At 35.2% G+C, this 17,996-nt stretch overlaps 1 protein-coding gene across 24 annotated transcripts in view; it reads left to right on the forward strand.

Annotated features, from left to right (window-relative positions):
• Positions 1-17,996, forward strand: part of CCDC88A (coiled-coil domain containing 88A) — a 131,058-nt gene that overhangs the window by 52,854 nt on the left and 60,208 nt on the right. For 23 of the 24 annotated variants that reach the window (XR_010149137.1, XM_009442476.5, XM_009442477.4 and 20 more), the window contains exons 6-9: positions 2,928-3,011; positions 4,510-4,650; positions 11,209-11,381; positions 17,356-17,437. Coding sequence is in view for 23 of the 24 variants with exons in the window: in XM_009442476.5 (XP_009440751.1) it covers positions 2,928-3,011; positions 4,510-4,650; positions 11,209-11,381; positions 17,356-17,437 (480 nt within the window). In the remaining variant the exon portion in view is untranslated. The remainder of the gene's footprint in view (positions 1-2,927; positions 3,012-4,509; positions 4,651-11,208; positions 11,382-17,355; positions 17,438-17,996) is intronic. The other variant, XM_016948552.4, reaches the window with a different exon arrangement.

Genomic DNA, 17,996 nt, shown 5'->3' on the forward strand with positions numbered 1-17,996 from the left:
ATTTTTTGGCCCTTGTAAACAATGTTGCTATGAACATGAGTGTACAAATGTCTGTTTGAATCCCTGCTTATTGCTCTTTGGTAGAACTATGATTTATTTAGACCTATATTATCAGTTTTCTTATTTAAAACACTATAATGTGTTCCTTCTCTTATTATTTTCTTGTTCAGTAGCTTGTTTTGGGTGCCATTTCCTCTATTTTAGTATAGCTTTTCCATATAAACCTGTCTTCTTTCTTTAAGATCATGGAGCAGGTATTGAAAATATGAGGAATTTGAGGAATAAAGTATTAAGGGCTTAAGCTCTCTGGTAGAAGATGTACAACTTTAGGGTTTATGCATTTCTCTCCCACCCACCTCCCACCCTAATCACTTTTTTTGCTTTTTTCCTATGTCCAAGTTTCCACATCATATCTTGTGTGTGTGTGTGTGTGTGTGACAGAGTCTTGCTCTGTTGCCTAGGCTGGAGTGTAGTGGCGCAATCTTGGCTCACTACAACCTCCGCCTCCTGGGTTCAAGCAATTCTTCTGCCTTAGCCTCCCAAGTAGCTGGGATTACAGGCGCCTGCCACCATGCCTGGCTAATTTTTTGTATTTTTAATAGAGACATGGTGTCACCATGTTGGCCAGGCTGGTCTTGAACTCCTGACCTCAGGTGATCCAGCTGCCTCAGCCTCCCAAAGTGTTGGGATTACAGGCTTGAGCCACCACGCCTGGCCTCCATGTCATATTCTTAGAATATCATGGTAATCTACTGGCTTAGTGATCAGTTACTATAATACAATAGAGTTAAAAAATCAATTTTAGTGCCCATGATAGTTTAAGAACTTTACATAAAGATAAGAGAGCTTAATTTTAATTGGAAAAAACAATTTGCTGATATTATTTAGTCTTCACAGCTGGTATTAAGCTATATATCTGTTTTTAACACCAGACTTTCTCATGCTCTGGAGCTGGCCTATTCAATACAGTAGCCACTAGCCGCATGTGGCTATTTAAATTAAAATTAATTACAATTAAATTAAAATTTCAGTTTCCCAGTTGCACTAGCTACATTTCAGGTACTCAGTAGCTGCATATAGCTAATGATCACCGTATTGGGCAGCTCTCATATAGAAATTTGATCTGATTATTGAGCTTCAAAGTTTGAATATTTTATTCTTTTTTCCATCTTGACAGTCTTTATCTTTTTTAGCCTTCAAAAGCCTATGAAATTTATTCTGTATCCTTAGGGAAGCCCAACCTGTTTATAAAACATTTTGAGAATGCTTAACTTCTAAGAGTTAAATTAAGGTGTGAGATTTAGTAGAAATCGTGTGTGTTACAAGAGTAAAGGGAAAATTTTCATTGATTTGTGTTGAGATTGTGCTAAAGGACGAGCTCCTAAAGATAGTACAAGTAAAAAACAAGTGGCTCTGGCTTAGAAAAGGGAAGTATATCTATTTAGTCTAAACTGAAGGCACAGAAAGATATGGCAGTTGAATTAAGGAACTCTTTGGTGAGTCATAGTCATTACCTTTGATAATAATTATGCTGTTTTGTGTTCTGATAGGCTCAGAAACTGTGTAGGTCAACAATTTTGGTAGTGTTAAATTTTAAAATTGATGTTACTATACCTGAAAAGTTAATTATGTTATATATGCTATGAATTTATGATTAGAACGTAATTCTTAATTGTTCTTACAAGGCCTGTCAAGTATTATTTGCTAGACAAAAATTCTTGAGTTTAAACCAACTAAGTTTTATTCCATCCACCCAAAACTCTGACTTCCTAATCACAACTAGGAATTATGCATTTCTGGTAATTTAGTTTTAACCATTTTATTATCCTAATAATTCTGTGTTTACAAGATATAGAACTTTCTGCATTGATGGAAGTGTATTTAAATTGTATAGTAGTAGAAAATATAGCATTACAATTTGATAAAATAAACACGTAAAGCATAAATCAGAGCCTTATAAGTTTCATGATCAAAGAGCTAGTTTGTAATTTTGTGACTATATTGTCCTCACTAGTAGTTCAGTAATTGGCCCAGGAGATGCATCTAAGTTAGACAAGGCAGTGCTGTCTATTTTGTAGGCACTTTGCATTTGTTAGCTGTAAGAATACAGTGATACTAGCAGTTGGTTTGCAGCATTAGAGATGTAGGTGAAGGTGGAGATTAAAATGCATGTTAAATTGTTAATGCTGACTGGAAGGAAAAGATTGTTTTGCATTTTAATATTTGTAATTTATATAAAGCTTTTTAAAAGTTACGCAATAAAGAATTACCCCCTTTATTCCATTTGGTTACGTGTGTACTCATGTATATATTTTTTAATTTTGCCTCTGGTAACTTTGCTATGTTAGAAACAAATCAAATATTTATTAGATTATGTTATAAATGTTGAACTGGGCCACAAAAGTGGGTTTCTTTTATTAAGCTTGATAGGATGAAGATGTGAGAATGAATTGTAAGCTTGAAGTAAAAATTGCTTAAATTTTTTTTCCAAGAAGAAAGGCTGTGTTGTTTGGTAATAGTCAGGGACTGACTGAGCATTTTGGCTGTATTCCGAATTCTGCCACTGACTCACTGTGTTTTTTGGCAAGTAACTTATCCTCACTGAAACAAGTTCTTGATTCTTTACTTCTCTGTGTGTAAAGTTAGCATAATAATATTGTGCTAACCTCAGATGGGTTGTGTAGTGGTTTCCCACTTTAGAACTTTCCAGCATAAAAATAGTATGGATTTTCAGTGCCTTGCTTTTTAAAATAATTATTTCTAAATTATTGTTTATTAGGTAAGTATGTTGGACAATTTAAATGCAAAAAAAAACTCTTACTATACTTTTCAAAATATAGCAAACCTCATAAAGTTTTAGTTATATATAACATTTTAAGGACCATACCCTATAAAGTATGAATAACTATTTTATTCATTTATTTTAGTGTCAGAAAAAAGAGGAATTTATTGAAAGAATTCAAGGTTTAGATTTTGATACAAAAGCAGCGGTTGCCGCACATATTCAAGAGGTAATGACATATATACAGTTTTACGTGCTATTTATGAAGCTTGTGGTGTGTTTATTTGTCTATCTCCTAAAATACTTAAAAGTCATAGAATAAGCAAGAACAAATCAACAAATATAGATGGACCCTGCTTTTATACAAATTGTCTTCTCTTTAGAGATAGTTTCTTACACTTGGCACACTGTTAACTACAAATATACTCTTGCCTTTATTCTATAGTGACATAGGCAGAAAGTGTTATTTGAGGAATGAGGTATATGTCTTTGTTAGAATGGATTACAAAGCAGTAAATGGAAACAGCAGAAAGTGGAACACTGCTTGTAATTCAAAACGATAGTGAGGTAAGATGACAAGCTTAGTATTATTCTAGTGATTTTCTTTTGAAAGAATAGATGCATAATTTTTATTAAAGATATTACTTGAATTATAAACACATTAATGATTTGTAGCATTCATATAAAAACTTAAGTCTAGGGCATATTGTGCAGTGTCAAATAATTGAAATTAAAATTTGTTAAGATTCATTTTAAAAGCTGCTGTTTCTATGTCTGTCTATTCTTGGGCTTTTAATCTTATAAAGACACTTTAGAATTAGTATGTTAAATTTTACATGTTGATTAGAAAAGGGAAAAGAAAATTTTTTATAGTGAAAATTGGTAGTATTTAAAATATTCTTTGTTCAAAAGACTTTTGTGTTCCATAGGACATCTTTTCTCTTATTTAGCATTTGTAAAGCCCAGATTTCTTATCAGTAACATTATTATCAACAATAAGCATATTAGTACTTTACAAGATGTAGTTTTATAGGTAGTCTCCCATTATAGAGACATACTTGCTTTATGCTAGTTATATGGATTTGTTTTATTCTGAATAAATGCTAAGTATTGCAAGTTACTGAATTTGCCACCATCCTTGGAAGTGTAATTATTTTTGCTGTTTGTTATGAAAGTTAAAGCAAATTATTAGAATTACACTGAGAAATGGAAGGCACTTATATAACTTTTCCATTCTTTTCAAGGTCTTCATGTTGGTAATCCTTTCTCCTAAGCTTCTGTGACAGTGTCATCTTCAGAATCTATAAAGACCTAGATATTCAGTAACAACAATGCAATAACATATATCCTACAAGATTAAAAACCTTTTGCTCTTGAATTCAAGTACAATAAATTAGAAGTCTTATCTACAGAATTCAGTTGATTTTGTTAAAGAAGTCATCAGGATATATCAACATTACTTTCCTTTAAGAATGCCTTGAGTTAAATATTAATATTTTATTTTTGTTGACTAGAAAATGAATATTAATTCATTTAAGGTTTATATTTAGTTAAAATAATTTTTATTTGTAGTGTTTTTATCATTTCAAATGTTCTTTTAACATCATATTGGCTTTTCATATTTTATATGGGTTATATAATACTTGGGCTAATATTGTACTATAGTGAAATAGATTTTTAAGTATTAGCCACTTTTTTGGTTGTTTATTTTGGTCACTTTTCTAAAGGTAACTCATAATCAGGAAAATGTGTTTGACCTGCAATGGATGGAAGTGACTGATATGTCGCAGGAGGACATAGAACCACTCTTGAAAAATATGGCATTGCATCTAAAAAGACTTATAGATGAGAGAGATGAACATTCAGAGGTTTGTAAATTTCTTTCAGTATATTGTGAAAGTTTGCTTTCCAAAAAAGAAAATAGTAGCTTTAGGAACTTTTCAGAAACGATACTATTTCTTAGAGACAGGTGATACAGGAGTGTCTTTTTTTGTGTGGAACGCAGGAACCTGAAAGGATGTATAAGAACCCCAAATTGCTAGTAAACAGATTGCAGTTAGGTTTTCTCTTCTCCTTTTCTTTTAAATTAGTATTATTCTGATTTTCTTCCTGTGTGTTTTTCGAGTCATCCCCACAGCTTTGGCAACAATACAAAAGTGTGAAACTGAAAATATAGTTGATGTAAGTGGAAAAATCATTGCCGTGAAGCATAAGAATTTGCTTAAGGCTAATTTCATAGTTTTATTGCCACATGTTGAGGTTGGGAAAGTAAGTTTTAATAAAAGGAGAATAACAGGTGTTCTGAATAAAATGTCCCAAAAAAGATCTCAAATGAGGTGTGATTTTAAAAAGAGAATTATTTTAAGTCCGTTAAAACAGAACTTTGCTTTTTAAAAAGAGTCACAGTGTACCAAGTTTTCTATCTGCACTGTCTGAAAGCAGTTTATAATTTTAAAGAGTCTAGACTTTAGTGCATGTGGTGGTGGGTAATATTTTCTTAATAGCAGAGCAAAGTACTCTGCCATTCTGCAGAATATATAGCTTTTATCAGTTTCGTTTACATGTGAGAGACAGTTTTGAGCTTATTTATAGAGAATTTGTATCAATACTCTTGAGACCAATGAAAGACTACATAGAGAAAATTCCTAAAGATTTTTTTCAGAATAAAACTTTCTTGTCTCTCTAGGGGTTAGTCAGTTCTGATGTGAATTTTCAATTTTTCTTCAGGCATTAAACAAAAAGAAAATATACAAAATAAACATTTTTAGAGCAACAATTAAATTTTTTAAAAAGCTAGGACTTTGAGACCAAAGGAAGGAAAGAATAAATTGGAAAACATTCCTACTATGCATCAAATTTATCCTGAGATACTTAGATCATTTCATTTTCAATCAGATTTTTTAACTCTATGCTATCTTTTTTTAGTGTCTTTTTACTGATTTATGCATTCTCTGGAACATTTATTTATTTGTATTTCAAGTTGTTAAAGATATTACAATAAGGTATCCTCCAGTTTCTGAGGAATTATTCCTGAAAATCTATACTTTGGTTTTATTTTATTATATTTTATTTTACTTTTTAAAGTTTTTTGAGATGGAGTCTGGCTCTGTTGTGCAGGCTGGAGTGCAGTGGCGTGGTCTCGGCTCACTGCAACCCCCGCCTCCCAGGTTCAAGCAATTCTGCCTCAGCCTCCCAAGTAGCTGGGATTACAGGCACGCGCCACCACGCATGGCTAATTTTTGTATTTTCAGTAGAGACAGGGTTTGGCCATGTTGGCCAGGCTGGTCTCTTAACTCCTGACCTCAGGTAATCTTCCCTCCTCGGTCTTCCAAAGTGCTGGGAATACAGGTGTGAGCCACTGCACCCAGCCTATACTTTGGTTTTGTATGACTGATGGGTGCGGATAAAATGTTTGATCTCAGGCTGGACATCTCAAAAAAAAAGTTTGATCCCATTTAAGTGAATTGATTAATATGGGGTGAACAGAATACTTATCATTACATGCCTCTGGTAAATTAAAAGGAATATGAAATACTATATAGAATGATTGTTTGAAAAACCTTTTAAAATGTGTTATCCTGCCAATTAAGCATTTTTGTTGAATTTCTTTTTCAAATAAGGAAGAAAAAGTGGTCATACTCTTCTGTCTCAGATACTTGGGAAACAACTTGCTAGCTGGGAGAGGGTGGAGGAGAGATATCCAATTATCTGGGAAATTTTTTTCCCTCAATTTGGGCTACCAGTAGACTAACTTGAAAAGGTCATTTAAAAAATTGTGAAAAATGTTAGACAAATGTAAAGGTAGTATGTAAATCTAATTCTATGTCATTCAATTAGATTGAAACAAGTTGTTATTTAGAGTTTCTCTTTAACTTTTTTTGTTTTGATTAGCTTTTGTTATAATTGTTTCACTTCAGTCTAAAAAGTATATATTTGGTCACCCTTTTTAACATTTCTCTTTCGTATTCTTAATGCTATAGAACAAGTATGTCTTCAGTCCTCTCCTTTTACTAAAAACCAAATAGATTTTTAATGAATTTAAGATCTCTTTATTATCACTATTTATTTTATGCACTTTGTGCTACAAGTTTAACACATACTGTTTTATTAAATCTGCATGAAAACCCCATTTTATAGATGAAGATACTTGAGCCCCAAGTAGTTAAGTAACTTGCCAGATCTAACTCCACTGCCCATGGTTAGAAACATAATACTGTAATACCTTTGCCTAAATCCATGATTGTACTGAGCACATCTCTAATTTCTTTTCCTTAATAATGAGTTCTACAAGTAGAATTAATAGGTCACCTGTTTTTGTTTTTGTTTTTGTTGTTAGCATTGATGTATCTTTTTATGTTCATTCTTCAGTATAAATTAAGAAACACCTGGTTTTTGCAAGGTCTTGTGCTTGGGAGCAAAAAACTGACAAACTATTTCAAAAAAGAACCAAAGATTGTTATAGTCTAATAAGGAAGTTATTTTAATAAAATAACTATAATAAAATTTTGAAAGTGATAAGTACAAAAATGATATATATCATTTTTATATATATTCCTATAGCATATAGTATATATTTCTATATATATTCTTATATATATGCTACAGGAATGGGAGGGCATACGAAATTCGTTATGCTTTAAAAACATTTCCCGTCAGATTATTTTGTTTGTTTTTGCGTCAGACTATTTTGAAAATGTATAGGAAGCCTTGAACTCAAGAAGTTACTGCCATTAGAGAAATGTCAAAATATCTAAATAATCTTTCATGGAAAATACTCTGGGAACTCTTAACTTTTAAAATACCAGGTTTCTTTCTTTCTTTTTAATATTTTGTAATATGTAGTTCATTGACTTCTAGAAGCTCTTGATAGATATCTCCATTTCACCACCTACTAAGTTCAAATGTAGTATCTGTCTTCTGTATTTTCTCCTGTTCTTAATTTTGTGAATTGCTTAATTGAATATTTTTGAGCACCCATTTTTGTGTAAAATACTATGCTAGATAAAATTAGAGATTGAGAGATACAAAGGAGGTGTAAGAAAGATTGTATCTGGTTTATTGAGAAAACTACATTATTTGTAAGTACAAAATATGAGCTAGCATATAATTAAGTGCTAGTTTATTTGTGCATGAGACAAATATTAAATACTATTATCTGTCAGCTTTGTTAGAGTCAGGAGATGTTAGAAAGCAAGATTAAAGATAATTGAGACAGTAAGAAAATACACAAATAAAAGTTGACTCCAAGTATGTGGAGCCTGGGCTACTATGGAGATTAATAACACTATTCACAGAGAGATAGGGAAGTTGGGATGAGCATGCTGATAGAGGGATAGAACTGAATAGTGTCCTTGGACATAGGAACCATCCTTCAAAAAGTGCCAAGAAGGGATTGTGATTTTTTTTTTTCCCTGGGTTGAAGAAACTTGTATATCTTTGAAGAACATAGAGAAAAAAGCCAATAAGAAGAAAGAAATTGAAATGTTTAAGTAAGGATTATCTATTAGGAGCAAAAAAATGCATAAGAATAAAGGAGTTAATCCCACGTGGTTTTGTTTCTTTGGCAAATTGGAGGAGAGGTCATTTACTGGAAGTAATGATAGCAGTTTGCAGTTGGAGGCTTAAGTAGAGAAAAGGTAATACATTTACATAGTCATCATAGGGAAATTTGAAAGGAAATCAGCAAGATTTCAATAAAAGGATAGATGGGCAGTAGAGAGAGTTTGATTGAAAATGGATAGCAAGATCTGTAGTAGGACTGTGTAACTTCTTGTTTTTCTGTTAGAGCTTTATCATCTTGGAGCAAAAATAGAGAAAACTGATGGTGGATCAGGAGGATAACAGCGTTAGAGTCAAACTTGAATTTGAATCTCTGCTATCCATATCATTGGTTGGGTGACTTTGGTTAAGTTATTTAATCCATATGAGCCTAAGTTTTATCATGTCTAAAACTGGCATAATACCTCTATTGCAAATTATAGTATTGGATGAGATCATGTTGGAAAATCCCTCACAAGTTCTATAAATGTTAATTCCTTTTTCTTTTTCTGCAAAGAGTTAGTCAGTAACAGCACAGTAAGGATGACATTTAAGGGCTTAATTATAATTCCAGGCCGAGTAGGAACTCTAAAGTAGCCAGGAATAATCTCTTGGACTGAGTAAAAGTGGGGAGGAGTTGAGTGATTAAAGGTTCAGGAGTAGATATGGTGACATAGGAAAATGATAGTAAAGGAGGCATGCTACAATAGAAGAATTGCTTTGTTTGCTGGAGAAAACTGTATGTATTGAATAAGGAGTAGACATGAAATTAGTAGGGAGAAAAATGGGAGGTAACATTCTGAGGTTCATCAACAGACATACTGGAATCGGAAAGCAATAGTTACTGGCAGGAAGGTAAGACAGACCTTGATACAGGTGCTGAAATGTATCGTGAGGATAAAGAAATGAATTCTGGTAGATGTTGAAAAAAGAAAAAGTAATGATTCAGGGAAGGCAGATAAGACTTGGCGATGAGAAATAAAGCAAGGATGCTTATTTCATGATCCCAAGGTGGTAACCCCACCCATTCTTTCTAGAATAGTAGTACAGCTGAAATTGCTATATAAGACAGTTTATTTGCCTGAGAAGTTTGAAAGAAAAACCTGAGAAATTGGTTTAGAGTAAGAGAATTTACAGATAACAAAAGGAAAATCAGGGGAATGGAGGAATAGGTACATATAGCCCTTAAAGTTTAGACTTAGGAAAATGAAAGGGAGGTTTGTGTCCCATGGAGGGGAAAGAAAGAGAGAGAGGAGAGAGAAGAGGGAGAGAGGGAGAGAGAGAGAGAGGGAGGGAGGGAGGAAGGAAGGAAAGAAGGAAGGATGGAAGGAATTTTTGAGATGGGAAGCAGAAGGAAGGAAGGAATCTGTCTTTGAGATAGGAAGCAGATTGGAACTACTATTAGAGCATAAGATGTGGAGTTAGACTGGCCTGGAGTCATGGCGTATTAGCTAGTTGTGTGATTATGGAGAAATCAATCACTGTGCCTCAGTTACTTACTGCAGAGTAAAGAGATTGAGCTAAACCTTTGAGGTATTGTTAGGACCCTCCAAGAACCCTGTTCATAATTCAAGAACAGTGCTGTCCAATTCTGCGGTGATGGCAAGATTGTATTTCTGGGCTGTCCAAGATTGTATTTCTGGGCTGTCCCAGTGCATACAGTAATGACTGTGTGCACTTGAAATGTGGCTAGTGTGACTAAGGAACTGAATTTTATTTTATTTTATTTTTTTGAGATGAAGTCTCACTCTGTCACCCAGGCTGGAGTGCAGTGGAGCAATCTTGGCCCATTGTAACCTCCTGCCTCAGCCTCCCGGGTAGCTGAGATTACAGGTGCGCATCACCATGCCCAGCTAATTTTTTGGTATTTTTAGTACATGTGGGATTTCACCATGTTGGTCAGGCTGGTCTTGAACTTCTGACCTCACATGATCTGCCCTCCTCGGCCTCCCTAAGTGCTGGGATTACAGGTGTGAGCCACTGTGCCCGGCCCGGAACTGAATTTTTAACTTAAAAAATTTTTAATTAAATAGCTACCTATGCTACTGGCTGTTACATTGGACAACATAGTTCTGGCCAAATCACTTTTGGGTTTATTTCTTTTCTGTGTCAACAGGTCTTTTATGCCTTTCCAACACTGGCTGTCTAATCTAATCATTTTCATCATAATTGATTTCTTTTGTTAAAAAAACTAGGAAGGGAAAAATAGTAAAGACATGGAATGAACCCAAATGCCCTCAATGATAGATTGGATAAAGAAACTGTGTTACATATAAACCATGGGATACTATGCAGCCATGAAAAGGAATGAGATCATGTCCTTTGCAGGGACATGGATGAAGCTGGAAGCCATTATCCTCAGCAAACTAATGCAGGAACAGAAAAGCAAACACCACAGGTTCTCACTTATAAGTGGAAGCTGAACAATGAGAATACACGGACACAGGGAGGGGAAGAACACTCACCGGAGCCTGTCAGGGGAGGCCAGGTCGGGAAAACATTAGGGAAAAGAGCTAATGCATGCTGGGCTTAATAACTAGGTGATGGGTTTTTAGGTGCAGCAGTCTACCATGGCACACATTTACCTATGTAACAAACATGCATACCCTGCACGTGTACCCCAGAACTTTAAAAATAAATAAATAAATAAATAAAAAACTAGGAAGGGAAAAGCATTATTATCTTGTTAAGTGTCATTTGCTAAGTAGCCCATGCATGAACTGTTGAATGAAAGTTAACAATGACAACTAAATATGATAGTTAAGATGTTTTTGACCAGTGAATTGTTTTTGATATGGCAGTACAATTCTTAGACCTAGTGGATCATGTTGATGTGTTTAGTTTGCTAATATGTAGAATACTGAAAGTGATTCTGTGTGTATTTCTAGACTATCATAGAACTCTCTGAAGAGCGGGATGGTCTCCATTTTCTACCCCATGCCTCTTCATCTGCACAATCACCCTGTGGTTCTCCAGGCATGAAGCGAACAGAAAGTCGACAACATCTGTCGGTGGAACTGGCAGATGCTAAAGCCAAGATAAGAAGGCTTAGGCAGGAATTGTAAGTTGCTGATTTTTGAGGTTCATTGAATTTATATGGTCCCAAAGGTGACCTAAACAATATTTTTAAGCTTATGGAAATATTGCTAGCTTGTGTCAGTGTTTTCACAAGTATGTGTCAAAATGAGAAAAATAAGGAGGTTGGCATAAGGTTTTCCTATTGTTAAATCTTAACAGTTTAAAGGATGCCTTTTATTCTGGATTTATGGCCTTTCTAGCATTCTAGTATGTATTTTTTTAAATAAAATAATGTCCTCATTTGGCAAATTGGGGCTCTTAATTTTTTGTCTTTATATTCCTTGAAATCCAAATTACTAGGAACTACTGATGGAGATCAATAAGTCTAATAACTCTTTTAAAATTAATGTTTTACACCTATTCTCCCCCCCAAAATTTAATGTTTTAAAAGACTGAGTTCTTCGCATTATGCTATTACCAAAAAATAGTTTTGTGTATGTATCTTGCATTGAAATGCCTGAGTTACGTACTTAGTAAAGGTAAATACAGTCATGTGCCACATAACGACATTTCAGTTAACAATGGACCACATATATGATGGTGGTCCTGTAACATTACAATGGTGCTGAAAAATCTCTATCATCTAGTAATGCCTTGATGTTCCTGACCCTGTGTAGGCCTAGGCTAGTGCGTGTCTTGGTTTTTAACAAAAAAGTTTAAAAGTAAAAAAAGAAAAGAAAAATGCTTATAGAGTAAGGATATAGGCCAGGCGCGGTGGTTGACACCAGTAATCCCAGCACTTTGGGAGGCTGAGGCGGGTGGATTGCCTGAGGTCAGGAGTTCAAGACCAGTCTGGCCAACATGGTGAAACTCCGTCTCTACTAGAAGATACAAAAAAATTATCCGGGCATGGTGGGGTGCGCCTGTAATCCCAGCTGCTTGGGAGGCTGAGGCAGGGGAATTGGTTGAATCAGGGAGGTGGAGGTTGCAGTGAGCCGAGATGGTGACACTGCACTCCAGCCTGGGTGACAGAGCGAGACTCTGTCTCAAAAAAAGAAAGAAAAAAAGCATAAGGATATAAAGAAAGAAAATATTTTTGTACAGTTGTACAATGTGTTTATGTTTTAAACTAAACGTTACTAAACATTATTATAAAAGAGTTAAGTTTAAAAATTTTAAAGTTTATTATATTAAAAACATGGCTGGTGCAGTGGCTCATGCCTGTAATCCCAACACTTTGGGAGGCCGAGGCAGGTGGATCACTTGAGGTCAGGAGTTCAAGACCAGCCTGGCCAACATGGTGAAACCCTGTGTCTATTAAAAATACAAAAATTAGCCAGGCGTGGTGGTAGTCCCAGTTACCTGGGAGGCTGAGGCAGGAGAATCGCTTGAACCCAGGAGGTGGAAGTTGCAGTGAGTCAAGATCACACCACTGCACTCCAGCCTGGCTGACAGAGCGAGACTCTGTCTCAAAAAAAAAAAAAGTACCATTTTTTTATCTTTTATACCTTATTTTTACTGTACCTTTCCTATGTTTAGATATGCTTAAAAACACAAATACTTAACCATTGTGTTACAGTTGCCTACAGTATTCAGTACTGTCACATGCTGTATAAGTTTGAGAAGCAATAGGCTATACCATATAGCCTAGGTAGGCTATTACCATCTAGATTTGTGTAAGTACTATATCCTCTGTGATGTTTGCCCAGTGATGAAATCGCCTAACTCGTTAGAGTGTATTCCCATACTTAAACGATGCATGACTGCATTCAGATTTGGTTAGTACTGATGAAATTGTATTTTCTTAATTTTAAGACCATTACAGAAAAGTAAGTGTAAATGTTACGTAGGCATTCCTTGGTGAACCACAAGTAAAGATGTGATCAGTCTCTGCTGGAGATTTGTTTTTATTTTATACTTTTAAAAGAACAAAGGATTTTTGTTGTGGGGGCTTTTTTTTTTTTTTTTTTGGTTTGGTTTCTTGGAATTTGAGCTTCAGAATATAGATTTTAAATTTAAAACCACAGTGTAGCAATTAAATTTATTTACTGATTATTTAAAGTAGTTAAAGAAAGTGATTGAATATGCAAGGCAGAAAAAATATTACAGTCCATAGGAAAATTTGAAAATAAAAAATAACAGCTTTCATTTGTGGATGTCTGCATTATTATGTATCTATTGAAATGAACACGCCCAGGATATTCTATAAACAGCTGCACCAGGAAAATTAGGGAAGAGATTGCTGTTATTAGTTTGACTGGCAGTTAATGGATAGTCTAAATAGTGAACACTAGTTTGCTCTATATAATTTAGCACAATCTTCTCCAGTCTTTAGATAAAGCATGCAATTAGAACCGTAATGATGGCTGTGAATTCGTTTAAGGTTTTGCACTATGTTCAAATTTAATTTTTAAATAAAATTTACTTGGACATAGAGTATATTAAAATTCCAAACAACTTGAGGAGATTGATGAAATTTGGTTTTCTAATACTGATTAGAAAATGTAAATGGATATTTTTAATGGGTAAATAAATGTGCCAGTATTGTAAATAGTATTCCCGGTAACTAGCTTTTCAACAAATACCATCTAATATCTTCGTTGCCCTTTGAAAATGTGTTTCTTTATGGATTTCTTCTATTATTAAAAAGAAGTAAATCTCCTATTAGTTCTTTTTATTGGGACAGATCTCTACTAAAGTGAATGAAGTGCAGAAATCATGGTAGACAAAAACAGCAGGTTGCCTTATACCAAATGGAAACTATACAATAAGTAATTACAATCAGAAAGTGCAAATTAACAGCATACTCATTTATGGGGCAGTACATTATGATATAATTGCTTTTGATTTATAAACATATAGAGTAAAAGTATAATTTGTGATATGAGTGAAAAAAGTAATTTTTAAATTTAAAATAGCAATTTCACTTTTATGCAGTAGTTAATACTACCAAAGACTCCCTTTAACTCTGCCTCCATAAATCCCATGTTTTGAAATAATTTTTCTAATATAAACTATTCATTATTTTTCAGAAAAATAAAAGACTTATTGAGATATAATTCGCAGGTCAGAAAATTCATCCTTTTAGAGTGAACAATTCAGTGGTTTTTTTCATAGAGTTTATTCATAGAGTTGTACAGTCATCACACACCAATTTCTTGTTTTTTTGTGTTTTTTTGTGTTTTTTTTTTGAGATGGAGTCTCACTCTGTTGCCCAGGCTGGAGTGCAATGGCGTGATCTCGGCTCACTACAACCTCTGCCTCCTGGGTTCAAGCAATTCTGCCTCAGCCTCCTGAGTAGCTGGGATTACAGGCATGCACCACCACGCCTGGCTAATTTTTGTATTTTTAGTGGAGACAGGGTTTCACTTTGTTAGTTAGGCTGGTCTTGAGCTCCCGACCTTCTGATCCACTGCCTCAGCCTCCCAAAGTGCTGGGATTACAGGAGTGAGCCACTGTGCCCAGCCCACACACCAATTTCATGACATTTTCATCACCGCAAAAAGAAACCCCATATTCAGTAACAGTCACTGTCTGTCCTCCTTTGCCCTCAGCTCCTGGCAATCACTAATCTGCTTTCTGTTTACATGACTTTGCCTATTCTGGACATTTTATTGTATAAATGGAATCATACAATACGTGCCTTTTGTGACTGGCTTCATTTATTTAGCATGTTTTCCAGGTTCATCCATGTTGTAGCATGTATCAATACTTTATTCTTTTTAGAGTTGAGTAATATTCCACTGAATGGATATACCGCATTTTGATTAGCCATTTTTTGGTTGACAGGCATTTGAATTCTTTCCAGTTTTTGGCTATTATGAATAATGCTGCTATGAACATTCAGGTGCATATTTTTCTGTAGACATCTGTTTTGAATTCTGCGTGTTAACAGATGAATGGCCAACATTCAACATTGTGAACATAATTAATGCCGCTGAATTATATGTTTAAAAATGGTTAAAATGAGGCAGGGCATGGTGGCTTACGCCTATAATTCCAGCACTTTGGGAGGCTGAGGCAAGAGGATTGCTTGAGCTCAGGAGTTTGAGACCAGCCTGGGCAACACAGGGAGACCCGTCTCTACAAATAATTTTTAAAAATTAGGGGTGTGGTGGCATGTGTCTGTGGTCCCAGCTACGTGGGAGCTTGAGGCAGGAGGATCACCTGAACCAGGAGGTCAAGGCTGCAGTGAGCTGGGACTGCACCACTACACTCTAGCCTGGGTAACAGAGTCAGACTCTGTCTCAAACGGAGGGAAAAAAAAACCTGAAAAAAATTCTAAATACTTCTGGGTCCCAAGCAGTTCAGAAAAGGGAAACTTAATGTGTTTCAAATGCCTTTTAACTTGTAATGCACTTTTAGAAATCTGTCCTAAAAGCCAGGCACAGCAGTGTGCACTTGTAGTCCCAGTTACTTAAGAGGCTGAGGTGGAATTCTTGGGCCTAAGAGTTCAAAGCAAGGCTGGGCAACATAGTGACATCCTCTCTCTTAAAAAAGAAAAGAAAAAGAAAACTATCCTGAAATACACAGGATTTTATGTGTAGTAATGAGCTTATTTACTAAAAGATTATATAGTACAATGAAAAATGGAATCCACTTAGTAAAGTATGGTTTCTCTAGCAAAGGGAATATTTTTCTACCATTAAAAATTACGGTTTTGGGCTGGGCACCATGGCTCATGCCGGTAATCCCAGTGCTTTGGGAGGCTGAGGCAGGAAGATTGCTTGAGGCCAGGAGCTCAAGACCACCCTGGACAACAGAGTGAGACCCCGTGTCTACAAAAAATTAGCCAGAAGTGGTGGCACATGCCTATGGTCCCAGCTATTCCGGACGCTGAGGCAGGAGGATCACTTGAGTCCAGGAGTTCAGGGTTGCAGTGAGCTGTGATCATGCCACTGCACTCCAGCTTGGGCGTCAGAGCGAAACCCTGTCTCTTAAAATATATACATACATATATTTTAATAATATATTTTAAATAATATACACATTATATTTTATAATATATATTAATATATAATGGTTTTGAAAAATGTAAGGGCACGAGGAGATGAGAACAATAAGTTCTATACAGTGAACATTTACTTTATTATTAAAGAACAGAAGGTAGAAAAGTAGAGATAGTAAGTGGAGGCTTATTTTAAGGAGCTTGACTGTGAAGGAGAGAGAGAAAATGGGAGATTAGAAGTAAAGCAATTCTAAGAGAAAAACTAATAGAAGAAATTTGAGGATGTTTATAGGCTACAGGGCAGAAACCAATAGCGAAGTAAAGATTTTAGTATCTTATGGCAATTGGAAGTATGTAATTTCCTTTCAGCCATTGTAAATGTTGAAAATAGTTGGAGACCCTTACAAATCTTAGACACAGGTAGAACTGCCTTGCATAAAAATTCTTAGCTTAGGCTGGGCACGGTGGCTCACGCCTGTAATCCCAGCACTTTGGGAGGCCAAGGCGGGTGGCATCTGAGGTCAGGAATTTGAGACCAGCCTGAGTAACATGGTGAAACCCCGTCTCTACTAAAAATAAAAAAATTAGCCCGCATAGTGGCGGGCGCCTGTAATCCCAGCTACTGAGGCAGGAGAATTGCTTGAACCTGGGAGGCAGAGGTTGCAGTGAGTCAAGTTTGCGCCATTGCACTCCAGCCTGGGTGACAGGGCCAGACTCCATCTCAAAAAAAATTCTTAGCTTAACTGTCTATGACTGCAGAGAGTGAGGAAGAGAGAAAGAAGAGTGGAAATGGAAGGGCAGGAAAGATGAAAAGAGAGAAAGAGAAAAACTGTATTACATACTATGAGAACATTAGCCTTTGGAAAACATTAGGGAAGAGGTTTTATTAATAGCATCTAATTATATAAATTCCTAATATCTATCTTTTTTTTTTCTCTTCTAGATTAGGGTTATGGCTAATACTATGTCCAACTAGTTATTTAGTGATGATGATACATTTATATTAACGCAGATGATGATCACAGTTTTCAAAAATAGTATACTTAATGAATATATTTTTGCATTTAAGGGAGGAAAAGACTGAACAGTTGTTGGATTGTAAACAAGAACTTGAGCAAATGGAAATAGAACTCAAAAGGCTGCAACAAGAGGTTTGTACCTGGAATATCTATTATTTAGGGCCACCAAGTAATTGGAAATTGATTTTCTTCCTTGTAATTTATAACCTTTACTTCAATGCTTTATGTAAATAAAAGAGGTTCCTGAGGCTTCAAGAGATTGGATGACTTTTTCAGAGTCTCTCTCTTCAAAAATGTCAGAGCCAAACTTTCTTCCATATTAATGCTGTTCAAACTCTGCTAAGATTCAAAAGAGCTACTTAGGACTGGGGTAGTTCCACATTTTTCTTTTTGATGTGTTTGGCTTCTGTGGCCTTGGAAGCTAGAACACCTCTACTGTAAACTGTGCTCTTTACGTGTATCTCTCTGTGTCTCTGCTCCCTGATAGTGCTTTATGCTAACTTATATGTAATAGAATGCTTTTTGATTTTTTTCACTTTTCCTATTAAATAAGATTAAAACTTTTTAAAAAGTATCTTTATTTTACAGCAGCTTCTTCTTTTTTCACCTTAAACCAAGAGTAATTAATAGTTCACTTTTACAATCACTCTAATGTTTCATTTTTATTTGGGGTTAGTGTATGAGCTCTTTA

This window comes from Pan troglodytes, chromosome 12 (genome assembly GCF_028858775.2).
Source record: "Pan troglodytes isolate AG18354 chromosome 12, NHGRI_mPanTro3-v2.0_pri, whole genome shotgun sequence".
Classification (NCBI taxonomy): domain Eukaryota; kingdom Metazoa; phylum Chordata; class Mammalia; order Primates; family Hominidae; genus Pan; species Pan troglodytes.